A 17,783-nucleotide genomic window follows, 5' to 3' on the forward strand; every position below is an offset into this window, starting at 1 on the left:
GTCGGATGTTTATGCGCGAACAAGGAGGGTTTGCGCATTTAAACTGCCGTCAAGCATCACTTGCAGACGCCAAAGCTTGAATAGCGTTTCTCTTAACTCTCAATCCACTTGGACCAGCCTGATATATCCCGCCTGACTGGCTGATGTGAAATTTTTACGGAACGGCGATACGGAGAACTAGAAGAAGGCGGTTTAAAAAAAATGGTCGCTGTGCCATTAATTCGGCGTCAATTGCCTCAGGCAGCGGCATTGACTTCTTCAGCTAAACGTTTATCTCTGTCAGGCATCAGTCGATCGTGTATAGCTCTGCCCAGCTCATGTGTCCGGTCCAACTCAACCAGCTCCATCCGGTATTGCGCTCAAAAACCATATCCATACCCCCGAAACGGTCCATTATATCGTCAAAGCCCTTCGCAAGTGACATGTGAGAGCAGGTCATACCATCATTCTGCCTCCGACCTTTCTTCCTCGAACGCCCATTTCTCCCCGGAACAAGCCTCAATACTTTCTCTTGCTCTTGCAGATCATGTCCCTAGGCTTGGATTCACAACTGAAGCTGTTGTTCTTGCAGCGCAGGATGCCGGTTACCCAGAGGTGTCCTTACAGCTGTTTCCCCGTGGAGGGGAAATCGAACTTATCATATATTGGCTATCAACAAGACGAGCTCTCTTGAAAGAGAAAGTTCAAAATGGAGAGATATTCGATGCAGAAGGGCAGAAACTAAGTGTCGACCAAAAGGTGAAGAGGCTTGTCATGGAGAGGTTAAAGATGAACAGTGGTATAATCCAGCATTGGCAAGATGTAAGCTCCTGCTATCTGATACTACATTGCCTAGTCCTTTTAACTGATCTGTCATATTCAGGCTCTAGCAGTAATGTCGTTACCCACAAACATTTCCTCGTCGCTGCATGAATTGTATGAGCTTTCTTCTGATATCCTCTATCTGGCTGGAGATCGCGCTGTAGATTCGTCGTGGTACTCAAAGCGGCTTTCTGTGTCTACGGTATATGCCACCGCTGAAATTACGATGACAGAAGACAAATCCGAAGGGTTTACTTCTACAGAGGAGTTTGTTGAAAGGCGTTTTGGAGATACCGATGCTATCACTGGAGCTGTCAGTGATGTGAAGACCTATGTAGGTTTTCTAGGCGGTAGTTTGGTCGCGGCTGGAAGAAGCCTTGGTATGAAAATATAACTGGGAGGTAACATGCCTCCAAGGGGTGATTAATCCAGCACCTCAAGACAAAGTAGGGTGTAGGATAACTTGTGATGTATATGTATCAATTATTGAACACTGTCTCGTTTTAAAGTGGAGATTATTAGTTTAATGGTGATTTGGGAATTTCAATCATGGGCGTTTGATGCTCCATAATTCCTGTGCCTTCTCCTCAAGTTCTTTAAATTCTCGAATTTGTGCATCCATACCCTTTGCCCAGCTTGTAAGTTCTCGGTACGCCTTTCGGATAGCAGGTGAATCCCACCAGCTAACGCCAGAATTGCTGCCCGTTCTTCTGCTTCTGCTCTTGATGCTGCTGTTCTTGTTTCGTCCGTCGGACTGTCTTGCTTTCAATATTGCTCGCGCCCCACGTTGCCTAATTCTTTCTACTAACTCAAGTGTTCTCTTATCGAAGTCGATGCCATTTTCCTCCATCTCTTTGAGTAAAGACACGATAGATGGTAAGTCATTGTAAACACGCCAACGGAAATCTATTAATTCATGGAATAGTTCCTTTGACGACCCGATAACGAACGAGGCTCGTCCGTGGGATCGGATGCTTTCAAATAATCGAATGGTGAGTGGAGACATTGGAAACTTATTTTGAAGAACTCTCAAAGCATGGAGAAGAGTAGCAGGGTATACATGTCGTACAACAGTTACAATAGGTATGTCTGGATGGACACAAATTGGTTGGCACGGGGTATTGTTATTTTTGTTGGGCAGATTGGAGCGATTTCCGTAAGTGTTATCACCGCTTCCGGAAACGCTTGCTGTTGAACGGGAAGACAGTATGTCATCTAAACCTGCTTGTTTCAGCATTGGAAAGATCATGTTCTCGCATATTTTCCAGATCCCGAGGTCGCCTTTACCGTCCACCACAGCGTCGTCAATTTCCTTGCAAATTCTCTTCGTTTCAGTTTGCGCTACAGCGAATGCGGCAACAGAAAGATCAATGCCAGCGAATTTTGCTTCATCTGGTGACGAGGAATCGACTTTTGTGAATTGGAAATTGTGTAGTTTATCGTTCACATTTGCTTTCTCCACGCCAGAATTAGAGAGAGAATCTAACGGCTGCTGGAGTTTCTTGCGGCTGCTCCGGCTGTTAAGCTCACTCATCGTCTTTAAAACTGAGCTAAAAATATTTGTTATTTCCCGGTTATCTTGGGCTGAAGAACTATCGTTTGCAGCTGTGTTCCCATCGTGAGGTACAGGAAAGCGGCCAGTCACCCTCGAATTTCGGGGGACCGGCGTAGAAATTGGAGCCTGAGAGTTCGCATGCCGACGTCCTGGATACGATCGTAATTCATGTCTGCTGGAATTCGAAAACGGGCATCTCTGTTGGTTGCGTGCTGGCAGGCGAGGTTGGTTCGGTTGCGCCCGTTGAACTGGGGCTGTTAGAGTCGTGGTAAAGTAGAGAAACGGAAGATGTGTTGGTTCTCGGCACAACGAGACGAGGCCGTGGGACTTTGGCATCGTTCACTCTTCCATCTGCCCTGTAGACAGGTTGGTTACCCCGTCCTGTTATTCCAACCAACTCTTTTGTCCCATCAGTCGGTAAATATCATCACCACATGCGGTTGGAATTAAATCCAGAAGCTTCAAAAGGAAACTTTTTGCGTTTTCGATCGACGTTCTGGAATTCACGTGATCACGCGACTCTAAATTGTTTAATTGAACTTTTCGCGTTTGGTTAAACAAAAAGAACGACGGCCTTCATGTGTCATTTGCATTTGTGCGCTGTTCACCTTTTTGGATACGATATACTACGCTGACGGTGTACTGCGGCCTCCAGGAATAAGCATGGCTCCTGTAAAATCTGAGCCGGCTACGGAAATGTCCGACTTCGAAAAGCAGCGCTTAGCCAACATTGCAGAGCGCGATGCGCTTTTGAAGAAGATCAGTCTGGAAGCACAATCCGCTGGTCTTCTATCAAAGACGCCGGCGCCAAAAGCCGGACAATCACATAAGAAAAAAGCGGCTCCAAAGAGAGCCAAACGTGAGAAAGATGCAGCGCCCGTTCCCCGCCGATCCTCTGCCCGTCTCGCGGGTATAACACCAGACAGTGAGATTGCGAAGCGGAAGGCCGAAGAAGCCTATGAGGCAGAGAAATTACAAATGGAAGCGAAGAGAAGACGAGTGGCCGGGGATTTGCGGATGGATGAAATCGGAGTTAAAGGGAAATGGGAGGCTCTCTCTCTGGATTCGCTTGCTACTAGCGGACCAGCAAAGTACGAGAGAACCTTTGGTGACGAGGACATTAAGAAAACTACCAACAAAGACCTGAAAATTATGAGGGAAAGGATGAGTGGGCTAAATCTTTGGGATGCCTGGGAGCCTAACAGTGTGTCATCTCCTAGTTGCTTTTCTCAGATAGATTTTGTATCTCCGCTAACGCTTATCTTCAAGGGATCAGAATCACTTCGGAACGAATATACACAATGCTATTTCATCCAACTGAGTCTAAACCCTTAATATTTGCAGGGGATAAAGTTGGGAATTTGGGTATTCTCGATGCTTCACAGGATGGACCGGGGGATGACGAGGAAGAAGATCCAGTAATCACAACGATTAAACCTCATAGTCGGCCAATAGCCGCTATGCACATACATTCTTCCGCCCCATCCAAGCTTTACACCGCCAGCTATGATACCTCAATTCGGCAACTGGATTTGGAAAAGTCCGTGGCCACCGAGGCTTTTGTCGCTGATGATTTCGGTCTGTCTGGCGTTGATATGTCACCTGAGGATTCCCATACTCTCTACTTCTCAACATTGAATGGGGTTGTTGGCCGTTATGATACCCGAAATAACGTGACTAAACGTGATGGTTCCACCAACAACGATAAAAGTTACAGTGCGGACGAATGGCAGCTAAGTGACAACAAGATTGGTGGCTTTTCTGTCTGTCCCACTAAGCCCCAGTACATTGCAACAGCCTCTTTAGACCGAACTATGAAAGTTTGGGATCTTAGATTTCTATCTAAGAAAACTCCTAGGGCTGTCGCCGAACACATAAGTCCACTCTCGGTTTCTCATGCGGCGTTTAACAGTGTGGGCCAGATAGCAACCTCGTCCTATGACAATACTCTCAAGCTCTACAATTTTGGAACCTTCGACCTAAAATCTCGAAAATCCACTGAAACTTTAACAATCGAACCTGATGCCATGATTGACCATAATTGTCAGACTGGGAGATGGGTCACGATGTAAGTTTTGCTACCTTTTAACTCTCCCTTTGCCCTATTTTGTTTTAAGTCTAACAACAGCCTAGCCTCCGACCACAATGGCAAGCTGCGCCCCAATCATCCGTTCAACGTTTTTGTATAGCCAACATGAACCGTTTTGTCGATATTTATACTGCCAAGGGTGAACAATTGGCTCAACTAGGAGGTGAGGGCATTACAGCTGTTCCGGCTGTTTCCGTCTTCCATCCCACTAAAGATTGGGTGGTAGGAGGTACGGGGAGAGGGAAAGTGTGCCTATGGATGTGATACAGTAAATTGCCTATAGTACATTTACATTGACACTTAGAAACGCAATCTTAGGATTATCCATGACTTCTGTAATTGAAATGTCTGCGTAGGGGAAAAAAAAACACCTTATTAGTTATAGTGATAATCATGATAATTAATTATATTTAGCACCATTTGGGTGTCTTATGATGTTTGCACACAAGACATTTATAGTGTAGTCAAAATTTGTTGTCTATCAAAATGCACAAATGCTTCTATTCTAGATCGCGCGCGCGCCAATAAACAATTCTAAACACAACATCAGCCGCCATCGGTGTATTCAAATACCTTTAATGACAAAACTCTTCCTGCTTCTGACTGCCGTAAAGTCTGTTGACCGGAGTAGAGGACCATTAGCAGAATTCGAGTCTCAATTCAATGCGTCCACAGTAGAGGTGTTATCCCAATTGATTTATTCAAATGTAAGAGTCACGTCAGTGGCTCAAAAGCGAGGAATAAAATCAGGGTAAAATCTTTTGCCGTTTCGTAGATTCGATGTCTGATTTGCATGACGATACCACAACTGCAATGTCACTACATCGCTTGATAGGTAGTAGAGTTGTTGAGCTTTTGGAAGTTGAGGGGGGTTGGCTCTTCGGTTCTTCTGACATAGTTGTAGTATTTGCGGCTAAAATCTGAGCTGACCGTCCATATTGATTGCGGATGCATGCCTCTCTGACTACAAGACCAAGCGCAAGGGCAACCTGTCTTGCTACGCTATTTCCGACGATTTTCCATTGTTGAACAGGGCTGCCGATAAGAACTTCGTTGTCCGGATACCCCTGGGCACGCCTCACTTCTTGGACTGTCACCAAGCGATCTTCCTGCCAATGGAGCCAACGACCCGTGAATATACAGAAGGGGCAGACACCAGTTGTAACTGCAGGAAATGGCTTCTCAGGATAGATTCGGGACCAGGCTTTAGAGGTAGCAGCTTTCATCCGTGCAGAGTGCTCCAGAGGGTCAACCCAACCCCTTGCTATAGCTCCAACCAACCCTTGCCCCTTAGGATACTTGGGGATGTTCTGGATCAATGCCTGTTTCTCCTCGGATTCGACTCGGGAAGAGCGGTGATCCGGCCAGGGTATGGACATTATCCGTGCGGTATCAATAGGAGGCAGATCTTGGGTGGCGGAGCGTGCAGATACAAACTCGAAAACAGGAGTGTCCCAGCGCCTTTCACCAAAAGTTGAGCCATTAGGATTATCACCAAGAGCACGGGATTTAGTTCCTGGTGGGTGTGAATGGGTCAAAGCAGGATGCTCTAGGATATGAAGGCCCGGAGCTGCGATTGCAATAAAGAGTCTAGACCTGCTTTGGGGCGCACCGAAGCTCCATGCATCTAAGTTAAAAACGCGAGCTTGATATCCCATGCCAACGAAGGTACACAAAAGCTGAGAAAGCGGGTTTTGTTCATGGGTCCTGCTAGCCATACCAGCTACATTCTCGAGTATCGCGTACTGAGGCCGGTAGAGATCGATATAGCTTGCCACAGACGCAATCATCGATGAATTCCGCATTGACGTCTCATTTTCTTTGTGGGCATTGGCACTGGAGTAACCCTGGCAGGGGCTGCCTGCAGAAATAAAATGAGCCTCTCCTATTCTGGCAACGTATATGTTCTCCTTTCCCGTGATAGCCTGGAACAAATAATCGTTGACGGAGCCGCAAAATAGCTTCAGTCCCTTACCGTTAGGGTGATTAGCCCTATAAGTAAGCATCTGGTGAAGGCCCCATTCCACTGCCCACTTACTTTCGATGGCACCTCCTTCTTCAAGCCCTCGATCAAATGTCCCTCCGCCGCTAAAGAGATTGAGGGCATTTAACTTATGCAAAGAAGAAGAAGCTGAGGGGTCGAACCCTTGTTTAAAACTTGGACGGGAATTCATAGGTTCCAAATTCTCCCCATTCTTTGCATAAATGATGTAGAATGAATCTCCAGTCCCGTCCCTATTATAAGGACATGGGATATTTGGCAGTTGAACGGGTTTGAAGACACGAATATGGCAATGCCTTTTAATACGGCTTATTGGGACGGTCCGGTAGTCATCACAGTGAACCAGTTCATTAGGACGGCAGTTTTTTTCTCCAAGCTCCCGGCGGTATTGGAAGACTCGCAGAGTAGCTTCGTCGGGTCCTATATTAATAATCTCAGCAGGCTTGAGTATGTTGGCGAACTGTGCCAGCACAGTGTCACCAGCTTTGAATGTTTGAGTGGGCGTCTGGGGTATCCCACAATGACAGCTGAAATCACCCTCAGTTAATGTTCTAAAGGTTTCATCTTTCGTCTGATAAGTCTGTCGTACAAAAAGGGTTGAATAATCACGGTCTTCATTGAAAGAGAAAAATTCAACTGCAACCTTTTTGACTACGTCCTGAATCCGTGTTTTTCCTTCATGACAGTTGCAGTGATCACTCAAAAACAGTTCATTGCTGTGCGGATATGTCATGCTGGCACAAACAGTATCACTCGGACGATACAGCCAAATCAACCGAAGATCGCAACGCTTATTGGGACCGAACCCCTGAACAAGAGCATACCAGTACTCTTCCTTGCCTTTCCAGATGGATTCATCATCCTTTCTTAACGCAACAACATCCCCAACGGAAATATCACCAGTAGCACTGGTTTTTCTTTTCGTCTCAAGAAGCGCACTCTGTCGCCTTACCATCTCCTTGTGTTGAGCTTTAACTTCGGGAGCCAATTCAACTTTCTGCAGATGGGAGGACCAAGGCATTTCCTTAAAACATTCGTATACAAAGGGGGTGACGACGGTGTTTTCCATTACCGTAGGCTGCTGTGTAATAATCGGTGTTTTTGAAAGTCCCAGTTCATCCCAGAGAGTATGGCGGCAGTAAGAGGACAAGTTAATGGTAAAAGCCTGTCCTCGCAGGAACTTGCCATGTGCATTCACAGCATGTCGAAAGTCGCGGGAGCCATATTTTGCTAGCCAGGCAATAAACTCCGGATGATCACCATGGCAGGTAAGTAGCCAGTCGTGGAAATCCTCCTTGAAGTGGTTCAGGGTGACGACCCTCTCTTCGTCCGCATGGAGATAGTCGACGAAATGCTTAGCTAGATCAGCTAACCAGCTAAAGAAATGGTGATATGGTTCGTAAGCTGCTGAAGGTTTCCCCAAGCGGTACCATATGTCCCTCTTCTGACAGTGTTTGGATTGTATCCAGATATGCTCTCCCACAGTATGCTGGTCCGGGTCTTCATAGCCTCCTAAAGAAACTATACTGAACGCAATCTGCTGGAGGTAGAAAGGGCCAACTTTAGGATCGGCTTCTCCCTCGGGCCTGATTATACCGTCAAAGAAAAATATTGAACCACCCTCCGTATTCGCAACATCATTAAGCGGCACCATACCAGTCCGTCGCCCGTTCCCACCTGTGCAATTGTAAATCGTATAATCGTCTAGTACAAAGCTGACGAATCGAGAGCCGCCATATTCTTCCTGGGCACAATTGTCCTGGATAAATAGGGTATTCACAGCATTCCATTCCTTGGATATAGGGTATGGAGGTCGATATCCTTCATATGCCGATGCCGGGCTAGGAAGCGGTGGGCAAACGACGCTCAGTAACTCGTTATGCTGCGTTTTGTCCCCGGCTTCCTTCAGCCCAGCGAGATCCTTGTCCACGGATGATTCCTCGGTTGGTACATCCTTTCCGGAGAATATAGACGGGAGGTTCGGGGTTGATGACGAGCTCATACTTGCGGTACCCGGGGGGCCGAGCAGTGGACAGATCCGAACGCAGCGCCAGCTACTTCATATTCGCCTCTATGTTGTTGTTCTCTGAATGTGTTTCGCAATGTCTATATGTAGGTATAGTTAGTACAATTGGAGTATATGGCTCAATTGCTTCTGTGAAGAGAGAGAAGTATACCTATACAGGGCAACTATAGCAAATGATATAGAGTATGGAGTGGTATAAATGCTAATTGCACCTATTGCCTCTTTGGGGTATGTTTGGTTCTAATGTCAAATGTGCAAAAAAGACGGTAAAAGAGGAATTGGTAGTAGCTAGTCGATCAATTGCAATGAAGTTCGTTTATAAAGAGACCAACCAGGCCGTCAGTCGTATATTCTGCTATTCTTCTGCCTTTTTGTCTATTATTTATTCTCGTTCGACATTTTCTCTGCGTCGCGTCGCGTCGAAGAGAGCTGGTCACGTGCCATCAAATTTGCGCCGTTGGACACTACACAAATTGGAAGCATAAAAAGGGGCTACGAAGACTGGGAGAAAGACATGCTACTTTCAAACCAAATGGTCACGAGTCGACTTCATAATATACTACGTTCACGTTCATAAGGCGATACTAGCATACAGCGCAAATAGGACAGGCAGGACAAGCGTAGCTGCTTCTAGCATGGACAAAAGGGGTAGTCGTAAATCTATCTGCGTAATTGACAAGGGAGGTAGGCAGTAGGTAGGTAGGATGGGCCGGTAGATAGAACAGGACGAGAAAAAGGGCAAAAAAAGATAAAGACACAAGAAACGAGTAAACCACCTGGCTTGAAAGGCTTTTTCCCCCCTGAGAAGCAAAAGAGAAAAGAAGGAAGAGGAAGGATTAATCTTACATACATGGGTTAGTCAAGTACCTAGTCAGTCAGTCAGTCAGTCAGTAGACGATGGGACGGACGAAAGGAAAAGGAAGATGTGAGAAACATATAGAAGAGTAAATTTGAAAAATTCGTCAGATGATGTTGATTTGAGTCGTCAAGTAAAGGCCTGCCTCCTTTCCCCTAGTTTCCCTCAACCCATTGGGTATATCCAACACCATGAGAAATGCACCGCGTTATTTCAAAAATCCCCCCAAGTACCACCACACCACACTTTCACCAGACCACATCACATCACATTCACAATTCACACCCTCGCCTAGCCTCGCCTCGCCTGACCCGGTCCTGACGTATGCCATACCATGCCGTGCCATGCTTGGGTGTGAGGACATGGAAACCCAAAATCATTCAACTCCAATCCTGAGTTGTGGAGGATATCTCTCGCAATATCAAGTAAGGAGAAATGCGTTATGACGGGACGGAGCATGTTAGTAAAAGATAGAAGGAAGTGGGGGAAAAGGGATGTGGAGGAAGAAAAAGAAGGGGAAAAGGAGACATGTAGATCAGATAGATAGATAGATAAAGCGGTAGAAGGACGTACGGGAGGTCTCCGTTTGTCATGACCCAAACCCAAATGCAGGAATAAGAATAGGAAAAGAAAAGTAGAAGAGAAGATATAAAAAATGGACGGTAAACAGAGAACAGTGCAGATGTAGACAACAACAGGAACAGAACACAAGCGAAAGCGCTGGGAATTTGCAAGTGGAAACATGACAAGTAATCAAAATGGGGGAGGATGGGGAATAGGGATATTTCAATGGGGATGGAAACTATATAGTAAGATAGTTGGGAGGTGTAATGGGTAAAAAAACAAGAGTGAATGAAATCTTTCGTATTTTTCCAGTCATCACGATTCATTCAAAACAAAAAAAAAAAAAAAAAAAAATAAAAAATAAAAAAAATAAAAAATGAAAATGAAAAAAAAAAAAGTTAGAAAGATGTCAAGCCAGGAATGATTGCTTGTTTAGCCGCGTATTGCAGCTTACTTCGTGCGTGATATCATATATATTCATTTCGCGGGCCCACGTCCTGTGGCTGGTGCGCTGCACCATGAGAATTCGACGATTCTTTCTCCTTCCCCTTGCGTCTGGTCCGGTCGACAAATTCGAAAAGCCGGTATTTGCCTGAATCACGGGACATGCCTGACTGTCGATTCTTACCAGTCGGTGTCTCAGATTGCGTCAGGGAGACGGTGGAAGGGTTCTGGAGGCTCTCGGTACTCTTGCGCGAGTCGGCGTAGTATTTTGGTTGGGTGAACATTGGGCGACCTGGATGTTCCCATGGAGCAGAAGTGGCGCTGGAAGGGGTATCATCGTCTGCATCATCGCTGACACTGGCCTCGGTGGACTTGAGGTACGGTGTGCGTGGGAAGTAACCGATTGAATTCCGGTTGTTGCCTGCCGTTGTAGAACTGACGCTTGTCACAGCCGATTCTCTACCAGGCGTGTTGGCTTTGCTCGAGCTTTCTTCGTAAAAAGTAGCCGATTTCTCGACTTGCTCGGCAATCTCTTCCCACTTCACCTCGAGGTTACCACTGGGCTGCTCGGCTTGTTCAGCCTTGTTGAGCGACTCCTTCGTTCGCTTCTCCAGGTCGATGCAGAGCTGGTGGAATTTGAGAATGTTCACATCCATGTCTGGGACTTCAGTGAGACCCCTTGGTGCAGCCTGTAGCCACACGCGAGCCAAACAAGCAAAGCTTCTAGCATTGTCAATGAGGAACGGTAAGCTAGGGAATCCTTCCCGGGAGGTTGGTGGTAGACGACCGAGGATTTGGATGGGAGTTGCGAAAGATGGGTTGACTATTTGAGGTGGGCGTTCGGCGGGGATGGCGCAAATGGCATCGATGAAGTCCTTGAATTCGTTGCGGTGGGACATGAGAAATTTGTTCATGGGCTCCATGAATGGTTCCTTGTTGCCGAAGGTAGTCAGATTCGCAAGTCCCTGGAGACCCTTTGCGACTAATGTCAAAGTTCGTTGGGCACGATTTCGCGGATGTTCTATCAACAACGTTGTTAACCACCGGATCTTTAACCTGCCACTCATATGACTAAGGGTGAATAAACATACCTTTTAAGAGACCAAAGAGCTTTGGGTTCAGAATGGCAGGACAGAAGAACCGTAGAAACAAGAATCCAGACACACTACTGTACGTGACAGACCGTAGGAAATCCCCGTACCGGTCTTCAGCGCAAGCCCTAATGTGTCTGAAGATATACCTCAACTCTGGCGGACATCTCGCGGCGGAACCAGCAATTGACTGCCACATATTACTTGTGAGAATGATCAGATTGCGCCAATTCCGCTCGAGGTCTTCCTGTCTGCTGACGCGGTTCGGGTCGATTTCGCAGTCGGGATCACTTTCGTCGATGTCTCGTATACTTGAGCCGATTGTTTCCTCGAGATATTCTTTGCCCAGACGACGCATGTGCATGTCCAGCGATTTTGTAAGCAGGGAGTTCCCGCGGAACAACAGGTTTGCTTCGACGGTTGCAGAGCGGCCTAGGTCTCGCACGAGGACTTCTCGTTCCTGACCGGACTCGTATGAGTCGTTTGAGTGGATGCGGCTGGTATAGCGGAGGCGACTGGCGGAAGTCTCGCGGTGAAGGCCGTCGATTTCATCTTCGACGAGCGCAGTTACCCATTCACTTGCCTGACCAGACACTTGGAAGATGTCGAGGAATATCTCGGAGAGCTGGCGGAGCTCCTGGGGCGCGAGCTCGGCCAGGTGAACTGTGAGACCGTTAGGGAACGAATGGAGAAGCTCAGACATGACTTGGTATTCTTGAGACATCAGAACAACGGTTTCGTCGAGTTGGACGCGCATCAGCATTTCGCCGACTGGTTGGTCGTTCTCATCGAGGATTTGCCACCACTTCTCGGATCCGTTGCCGGCATCGAGACTGTCCAGGGGCAAGTCTATTCTGCCGAATGTGGTATCTTGAGAGGCCACCTCTAGTTCACCTAGCGTCGCCAACGAGTCGTGCTCACGGTCACCTTCATTGGGCGTGTAGGTACCTCGAGAGACGAGGGTCCAGTCTTTCTGCACGGGGTTGAGACATTTCACTAGAACGGTGGCACTAGACAGGACAGGGGGCAGGTCATGGAAGGTGAAGTCTTCTCGCCAGAACGGAGCGGAGGTACTGCTCTTCACGGCGGTCTTGCCTCTGACTTCACCGTCTAGCAGGACTTCGGCGTAGTAGTCACCGGAGGACTGCGAACCTTGCTGTTTAGATGACTTCTTGTTCTTTTCCGGTAGTTCTGCCTTTGACTGGGGGAATATCTTTGCTTCAATGACACGGACGTTGAGAAGGCGTTCGATTCGGAACATATCTGTCGTGGTGGTGGGGACTTGCTGGGAGATGGCCAAGGGGTGAGATCGGCCGGAGTCATCTGTAGAGGCGGTAGTGGTAGGAGGCTGTTCGGGTCCGTAGAGTTCGGGAATTGTGAAGGCTCGGAGTAGGACGAACCATACCTCGAACAGGACACGGCTTTCCATGGAGAGGTAGACGGGTCTGGTGAGGTGGTCGCTTCCGGCATGAACGGCATACTGAGGATATATAGCTATGCAGAACTCGTCTTGCAGGACGGAGGCATCTAGCTTTTGGATGGCACATCGGGAGAGTTGAGAGAGTTGTATGAAAGATACAAGATTTGTGCCGGCCTCAGTTACGATCTTCATGTGGCCGTTTTCTTGTAGTGTGCAGTTGACCTTCCTCCAATAATGCGATAGAGCCCGTTGTTGCTTGAAGGTTGATATCCTCCGGGGTGTTGGTGGCGGACATACACCGGAAGCACTTTGTCTATCCCACAGTAGCATCTTGCCTACTTTGATAATGGTGGCTTCCTTTTGTAGGGTACTCTCTGAGTTTCTCCGGCGATCTGCGAGGCGCCGTTCAGTTATGGCGACTGACTGGGGCTTAGTCATTTTGTTCTGTACGCCCTTTGGGCGGATGGGTTGCCAGCACAGGAGGGCGGCAAGCCAGGAGTCACAGGTCTCCTTGACGTGGGGACGGAGGTGTACGCTGAGGGTAGAGGAGTAGGTTGAGACGCTCAGGTACGGGCTTTGGAGTTCGGTAGAGTAGAGGGTGCGGACACGGCAGCCGCGGAGGTCCGGGATAAGGGTCTTTGCCTGATTTGCTTCACCTTTTGCCTGGTAGATGAGGCTGCCTGCGGCAACGTTGATGGCACAGTAGCCCGAAGTCCAGGAAGACGATCCAGATATGCGGAAGGAGAGGATGCCATGCATTCTGCCACAGGTGGACTTCATGAGGTCCAGTATCTTGGTAGAGTCCTGGTTCAAGACTTGAGATACATATGGTCCTGGACTGGAAGCGTTTGAAGGAGGAAGGCCGGAGGAGAGAGTCGAGTGCGACTTGACGAAGCGAGGCCGCGGTCCGGGAGACTGGATGATGGAGGGAAACCCGATGGAGGCGGCAATGGGATCGTCCTGGAGTGGCGGTCGGGGACTCTGGGGTGAGCCTGCAGCCATGTTGGCCGAAGCAGTGGTGGTTAGAGAGCCGAGTCTCATCCGGGTGCGTCCCAAGAAGGTGTTGGCTGGCAGGTCGCCTCTCTGGTCCTCCATGGTGGTCGTCTTTGACCTGGCTCTCAAGCTTCGAGGATCTGGCAGCGGTATGTCATCATCATTGAGCCTGTTGGCGGCGTTGCTGCTGCTGTTGTTACTGCTGGAGTTGTTGTTGTTGTTATTATTGTTGTTGTTGATGTTGTTAACGTTGCTGCTGCTGCTGTTGTTGTGGTGATGGGAGTGGTGATTGATGTTGGTGGTGCTGGCATTGGCACTGTTGCAGTTGCTGTTGCTGCTGCCATGTCCAGCATGAAAAGGACTGAACTCACGCCGCCGGTCACGCGGTTTTGCGCGAAGACCGGATCTGGGCGAGGCTGTTGCGCTGGCTGCGAAGTGTTCGGCATCTGAAGCTGGCGAGTGATTCTGCGTATCGGAGAGCGACTCCTGGGGGCTGACGGGCCGGATGGAGGTATCCCTGAAGCTGTCTGGGTAAACCATCCCGTGGCGGTCCTTGGAAGAAGATTTTTTGCTAGGGCGGCGTTCAATGGGTCTCGAATACACGTCCAGGTCGTCCCTCTGAAAGCCGTTCTGGCGCTCAGAGTCCATAATCCCTATTCGGTTATCTGAAAGCCGGCTCTACCGCCACTATCCGCATATCAAGGACGAGAGGATGTTGGCTATTCATCAGTGACAGGCCGGGCCACTCTGGTAAGGGTGGGATGGGGATACGGATTGGGGCACAACAACCAGAATGTCGGTATGCTGGGTAAGATCGAGAGGGTTGATTAGCGGCGTCGCAAAAAGAGCCCTTTTTTTCTGATGCAAAAAAGAAGGATGAGTTATCGGGCCGCCTCGTAGCGTAGAAAGAAAGGAAGACGAAGAGTATTATTTGCAGTACGGAGTAGTAACGGAGTAATGAGTAGTAATGGGGGATAGAATCGAGAGAAATGAAGAAGCCTGAGAGGGAGGAGAAGACGAGCAAAGAGAGCGCCGTCCCTTTAGGGTCAGTCCGACGAAACAGCGAAGGAGGGAAAAAAAGAGCGTTCCCACCGCCCAAAGAAAAAAAAAAAAAAACGAAAAAAAAAAAAGAACGAAACGACCGGCCTAGTTGAACCCACGACGGATTATCCACCGGAGAAAATAAAACGAGAGAGAGAAGATATCGGCAAGCAGATAGACAGACAGACACAGACAGAGAGGGAGAGACGACGTACCTTTGACAACCTAAGAGAGAGAGAGAGAGAGCAAGGTCGGCCCGTCCTACATGTCCCGTTCTGCGAGGGAGGGTCGAGAGGGAGTCGACGATGGGGGGAAGAGAGGAAGAGGCGAAAAAGACAAGCAAGCACCGCCGCACCGCAGCGAAGGGAAGGGAAGGGAAGGGAAGGGAGGGGAGGGGGGGTGGCAGGGAGGGAGCGCGGGAAAAGGGCTAGCAGTAAGTAATTAATGGTGATGGGTCAACACGGCGACTTGCCTGCTAGCAGCAACGACGACGCCCAGCAGGAACGACAAGAGAGGAGAAGACGACGACAGCGATGAAGAGAGAGAGAGAGAGTGAGTGAGACGCAGGAAAAAGAAAAAGGGCGAGGAAAAGAAACGAGAGCGAGGAAAAAGAAAGGAAAGGCAGCGAAGGCGAAGAAACCTGAGAGCAGCAGCAAGACGAGGACGAAGACGAGAGAGTGATCTTCCTCTCTCTGTGTCTGTGTCTGTGTCTGTGTCTCTGGCTGTGCCTCCTTGGGAGATCTTCCTTGCCGCTGCGTCTGCCAGTTGTCTCCGAGGCCCGGTCAGGTTGCTGTCGAGGTCGCTGTCGAGGTTGAAGTCGAGGTTTGAGGTCGAGGTTGAAGGTTGAAAGTCGAGGTCGCGGAAGAAGAAAAGACGAAAAGGAAAAGGCGACGGCCTGGCTGGCTGGGGGGGGGGGGGGGGGGGGGGTTCCCCTCCCCGCTTAGTCAGCAGCCTTAAGAAGAGGAAGAGGAAGAAGAAGAAGCAAAAGGATAGGCAGAGAAGAAGAGAAGAAAAAAAGAAGAAAAGAAAAAGAAGAGACGCAGAGAAGCAGAGAAGCAGAAGATCGGTGGGAAAGGAAGAGCAGCGGCGACAGGGCCGTCCTTCTGGCAGCTTTCTGTCGTTTCTACCGGCTTTCTAGAAGCGCCTGTTCCTGCAGCCAGCCAGCAGGACGGACGACGATGACCTTAACGGACCACTGCTAGTAGCTACGGAGTACTAGAGTCAGCTCTCGGTAGGCTCGCAGGCCCGTTACTGGCCAGCATGGTCACTGGCACCAGGCTGGTCCATCGGTCATGCTGGCAACGTGTCGCTGCTCGGCTCGCACTTGGTAGAGAGTGCTGGATATGCTGGCTGACATCGCTGGCATCTCAACGGCTGCCTGGCGTGCGGCGGCGGGCTCGCCTGGCTGCTTGTTCCTTTTGCTGGCGGGCAGCTCAGCCAACCTGCGACTCGCTTACTGCTATCATACTACTGTCATACTACTTATTATTTATTATTATTACTATCTACTCCGATCACTGACGTTTGCTCGGCCGTCGCTCTGCAGCGCAATATAAGGCTGTATCCCGATCCCTATCCTTGTCAGCCGCTAGCTTGCTGCGAGGCTAAGTTAGTGACCGGACTCCTGGGCCCTCGCACATTATCCTTTGCTGTCAGGGAGTCTGTAGTCTGGAGTCCGTAGCCCTGTGGAAGAAGAAAGCCTACTGAATAATAATAATAGACAGCACAGGCTGGCCGGCTCCAGGCGTCTGTTAGTATAGTTTCTCAGAGCAGTCTCGGCTATAGGGATGTAACCAGCTAGTTGGTTAGTTAGTTAACTAGCCAGTTGACGGGCGATGCTCTGGCCACGATGTAACTATATAACTCCCGACGACGGCCGACCGGTTAGCCAAAAGTCGCTCTCCTGCTGCCGTCGTGAAGTTGCAGTTTGACTCCAGCAACCGACTAGCACTCTGCTGCTGCTTCTGGGGTGACTTCTAAGACATCCATCTTCTCTCTTTCGTCTTTCTTTCGTCTCGTCTTCTCGTCTTCTCGTCACTTCTTCTGCTTCTGCTTCTTCAACGTCACCAGATTTAGTGTCAGTCACGTGATGGTGATGCTTCCATAGCGGATAAAGTATGTTTTGCGGCACTACTATCTTCTGTAGAGACATGGTGGTAAACACCAATAAGTACCAATAGGGTACCGACACTAACTAATAACGATATTAATATAATAGCTACTAAGAATATTATAGATATACTATATTAAGAAAAGATATATTTTTTTTTTAATTTAGTACTATAATAGCTTTTATAACTAACTACTTAATATAAGAATCTCTTAAATTTAAATCTTACTTATACTTTATCTCCCTTTATTTTAACTCCTAATTCCTTAATTTCTAACTATCTATATTCCTTACTTATAGCGACTAATAAGCCTAGAGAGACTAAAAACTTCTATAGAGGCTAGAATATAGGCTATTAAATTATCTACTTTATATAATTAATTAAACTATTATTACTCTAATAACTAATAGGAGTTAGAGATTCTTAAAAAATCTTAATTAATAATTTAAGCTTTTTTAAAGTAATATAGATAAAGATTTAGTTATTATTAACTTTTAAAATAGTATACTTCTATATATTAAATTAGTTTCTTCTTTATATATTATTCTTTTTCTAGAAATATAGATATACTTAAATATATCTTTTATTTCTTATATTAAGTACCTTAACGATATAACTAAAACTATATTTAATTTTTATATTAAGAGTACTAACTTTCTTAGTTAAAGCTCTAATATTTTTATCTAGAAACTATATATTTATAGTTAGTATATCTTCTTATATTATATAGGATTCTAGAGTATTTTTACTACTATATTTCTTATAATAGCCTTTTAAGAAGCTATAATAT

The 17,783-nt window shown here is 47.6% G+C and overlaps 6 protein-coding genes across 6 annotated transcripts, besides 1 other annotated feature; 2 read left to right on the top strand and 4 right to left on the bottom strand.

The window, feature by feature from the left end:
• Positions 1-201: 201 nt before the first annotated feature.
• On the top strand, positions 202-1,195 carry ARB_03483 (uncharacterized protein; the record flags this gene model as incomplete). The annotated part of the gene is made up of 2 exons (XM_003010735.1): positions 202-801; positions 863-1,195. 2 exons carry the CDS (start codon positions 202-204, stop codon positions 1,193-1,195), a joined length of 933 nt encoding a protein of 310 aa, XP_003010781.1.
• A 153-nt stretch (positions 1,196-1,348) lies between these two features.
• On the bottom strand, positions 1,349-2,335 carry ARB_03484 (uncharacterized protein; the record flags this gene model as incomplete). Its single annotated transcript, XM_003010736.1, has 1 exon — positions 1,349-2,335. The coding sequence occupies one exon, from the start codon at positions 2,333-2,335 to the stop codon at positions 1,349-1,351; it is 987 nt and encodes a 328-aa protein (XP_003010782.1).
• Positions 2,336-3,019: 684 nt separating this feature from the next.
• Positions 3,020-4,428, top strand: ARB_03485 (uncharacterized protein; the record flags this gene model as incomplete). The annotated part of the gene is made up of 2 exons (XM_003010737.1): positions 3,020-3,560; positions 3,701-4,428. The coding sequence occupies 2 exons, from the start codon at positions 3,020-3,022 to the stop codon at positions 4,426-4,428; spliced, it is 1,269 nt and encodes a 422-aa protein (XP_003010783.1).
• A 763-nt stretch (positions 4,429-5,191) lies between these two features.
• On the bottom strand, positions 5,192-8,449 carry ARB_03486 (uncharacterized protein; the record flags this gene model as incomplete). Its single annotated transcript, XM_003010738.1, has 1 exon — positions 5,192-8,449. The coding sequence occupies one exon, from the start codon at positions 8,447-8,449 to the stop codon at positions 5,192-5,194; it is 3,258 nt and encodes a 1,085-aa protein (XP_003010784.1).
• A 1,911-nt stretch (positions 8,450-10,360) lies between these two features.
• On the bottom strand, positions 10,361-14,489 carry ARB_03487 (uncharacterized protein; the record flags this gene model as incomplete). Its single annotated transcript, XM_003010739.1, has 2 exons — positions 10,361-11,319; positions 11,429-14,489. 2 exons carry the CDS (start codon positions 14,487-14,489, stop codon positions 10,361-10,363), a joined length of 4,020 nt encoding a protein of 1,339 aa, XP_003010785.1.
• Positions 14,490-15,323: 834 nt separating this feature from the next.
• ARB_03488 (uncharacterized protein) lies at positions 15,324-16,016 on the bottom strand (the record flags this gene model as incomplete). The annotated part of the gene is made up of 1 exon (XM_003010740.1): positions 15,324-16,016. A coding segment is annotated over one exon (693 nt), but the record flags the coding sequence as incomplete, so codon positions are not given.
• A 1,042-nt stretch (positions 16,017-17,058) lies between these two features.
• Positions 17,059-17,783: part of a repeat region (AT_rich region) that runs on past the window's edge.

Source organism: Trichophyton benhamiae (genome assembly GCF_000151125.1).
Source record: "Trichophyton benhamiae CBS 112371 chromosome Unknown contix01456_5.r1.exp, whole genome shotgun sequence".
NCBI lineage: Eukaryota > Fungi > Ascomycota > Eurotiomycetes > Onygenales > Arthrodermataceae > Trichophyton > Trichophyton benhamiae.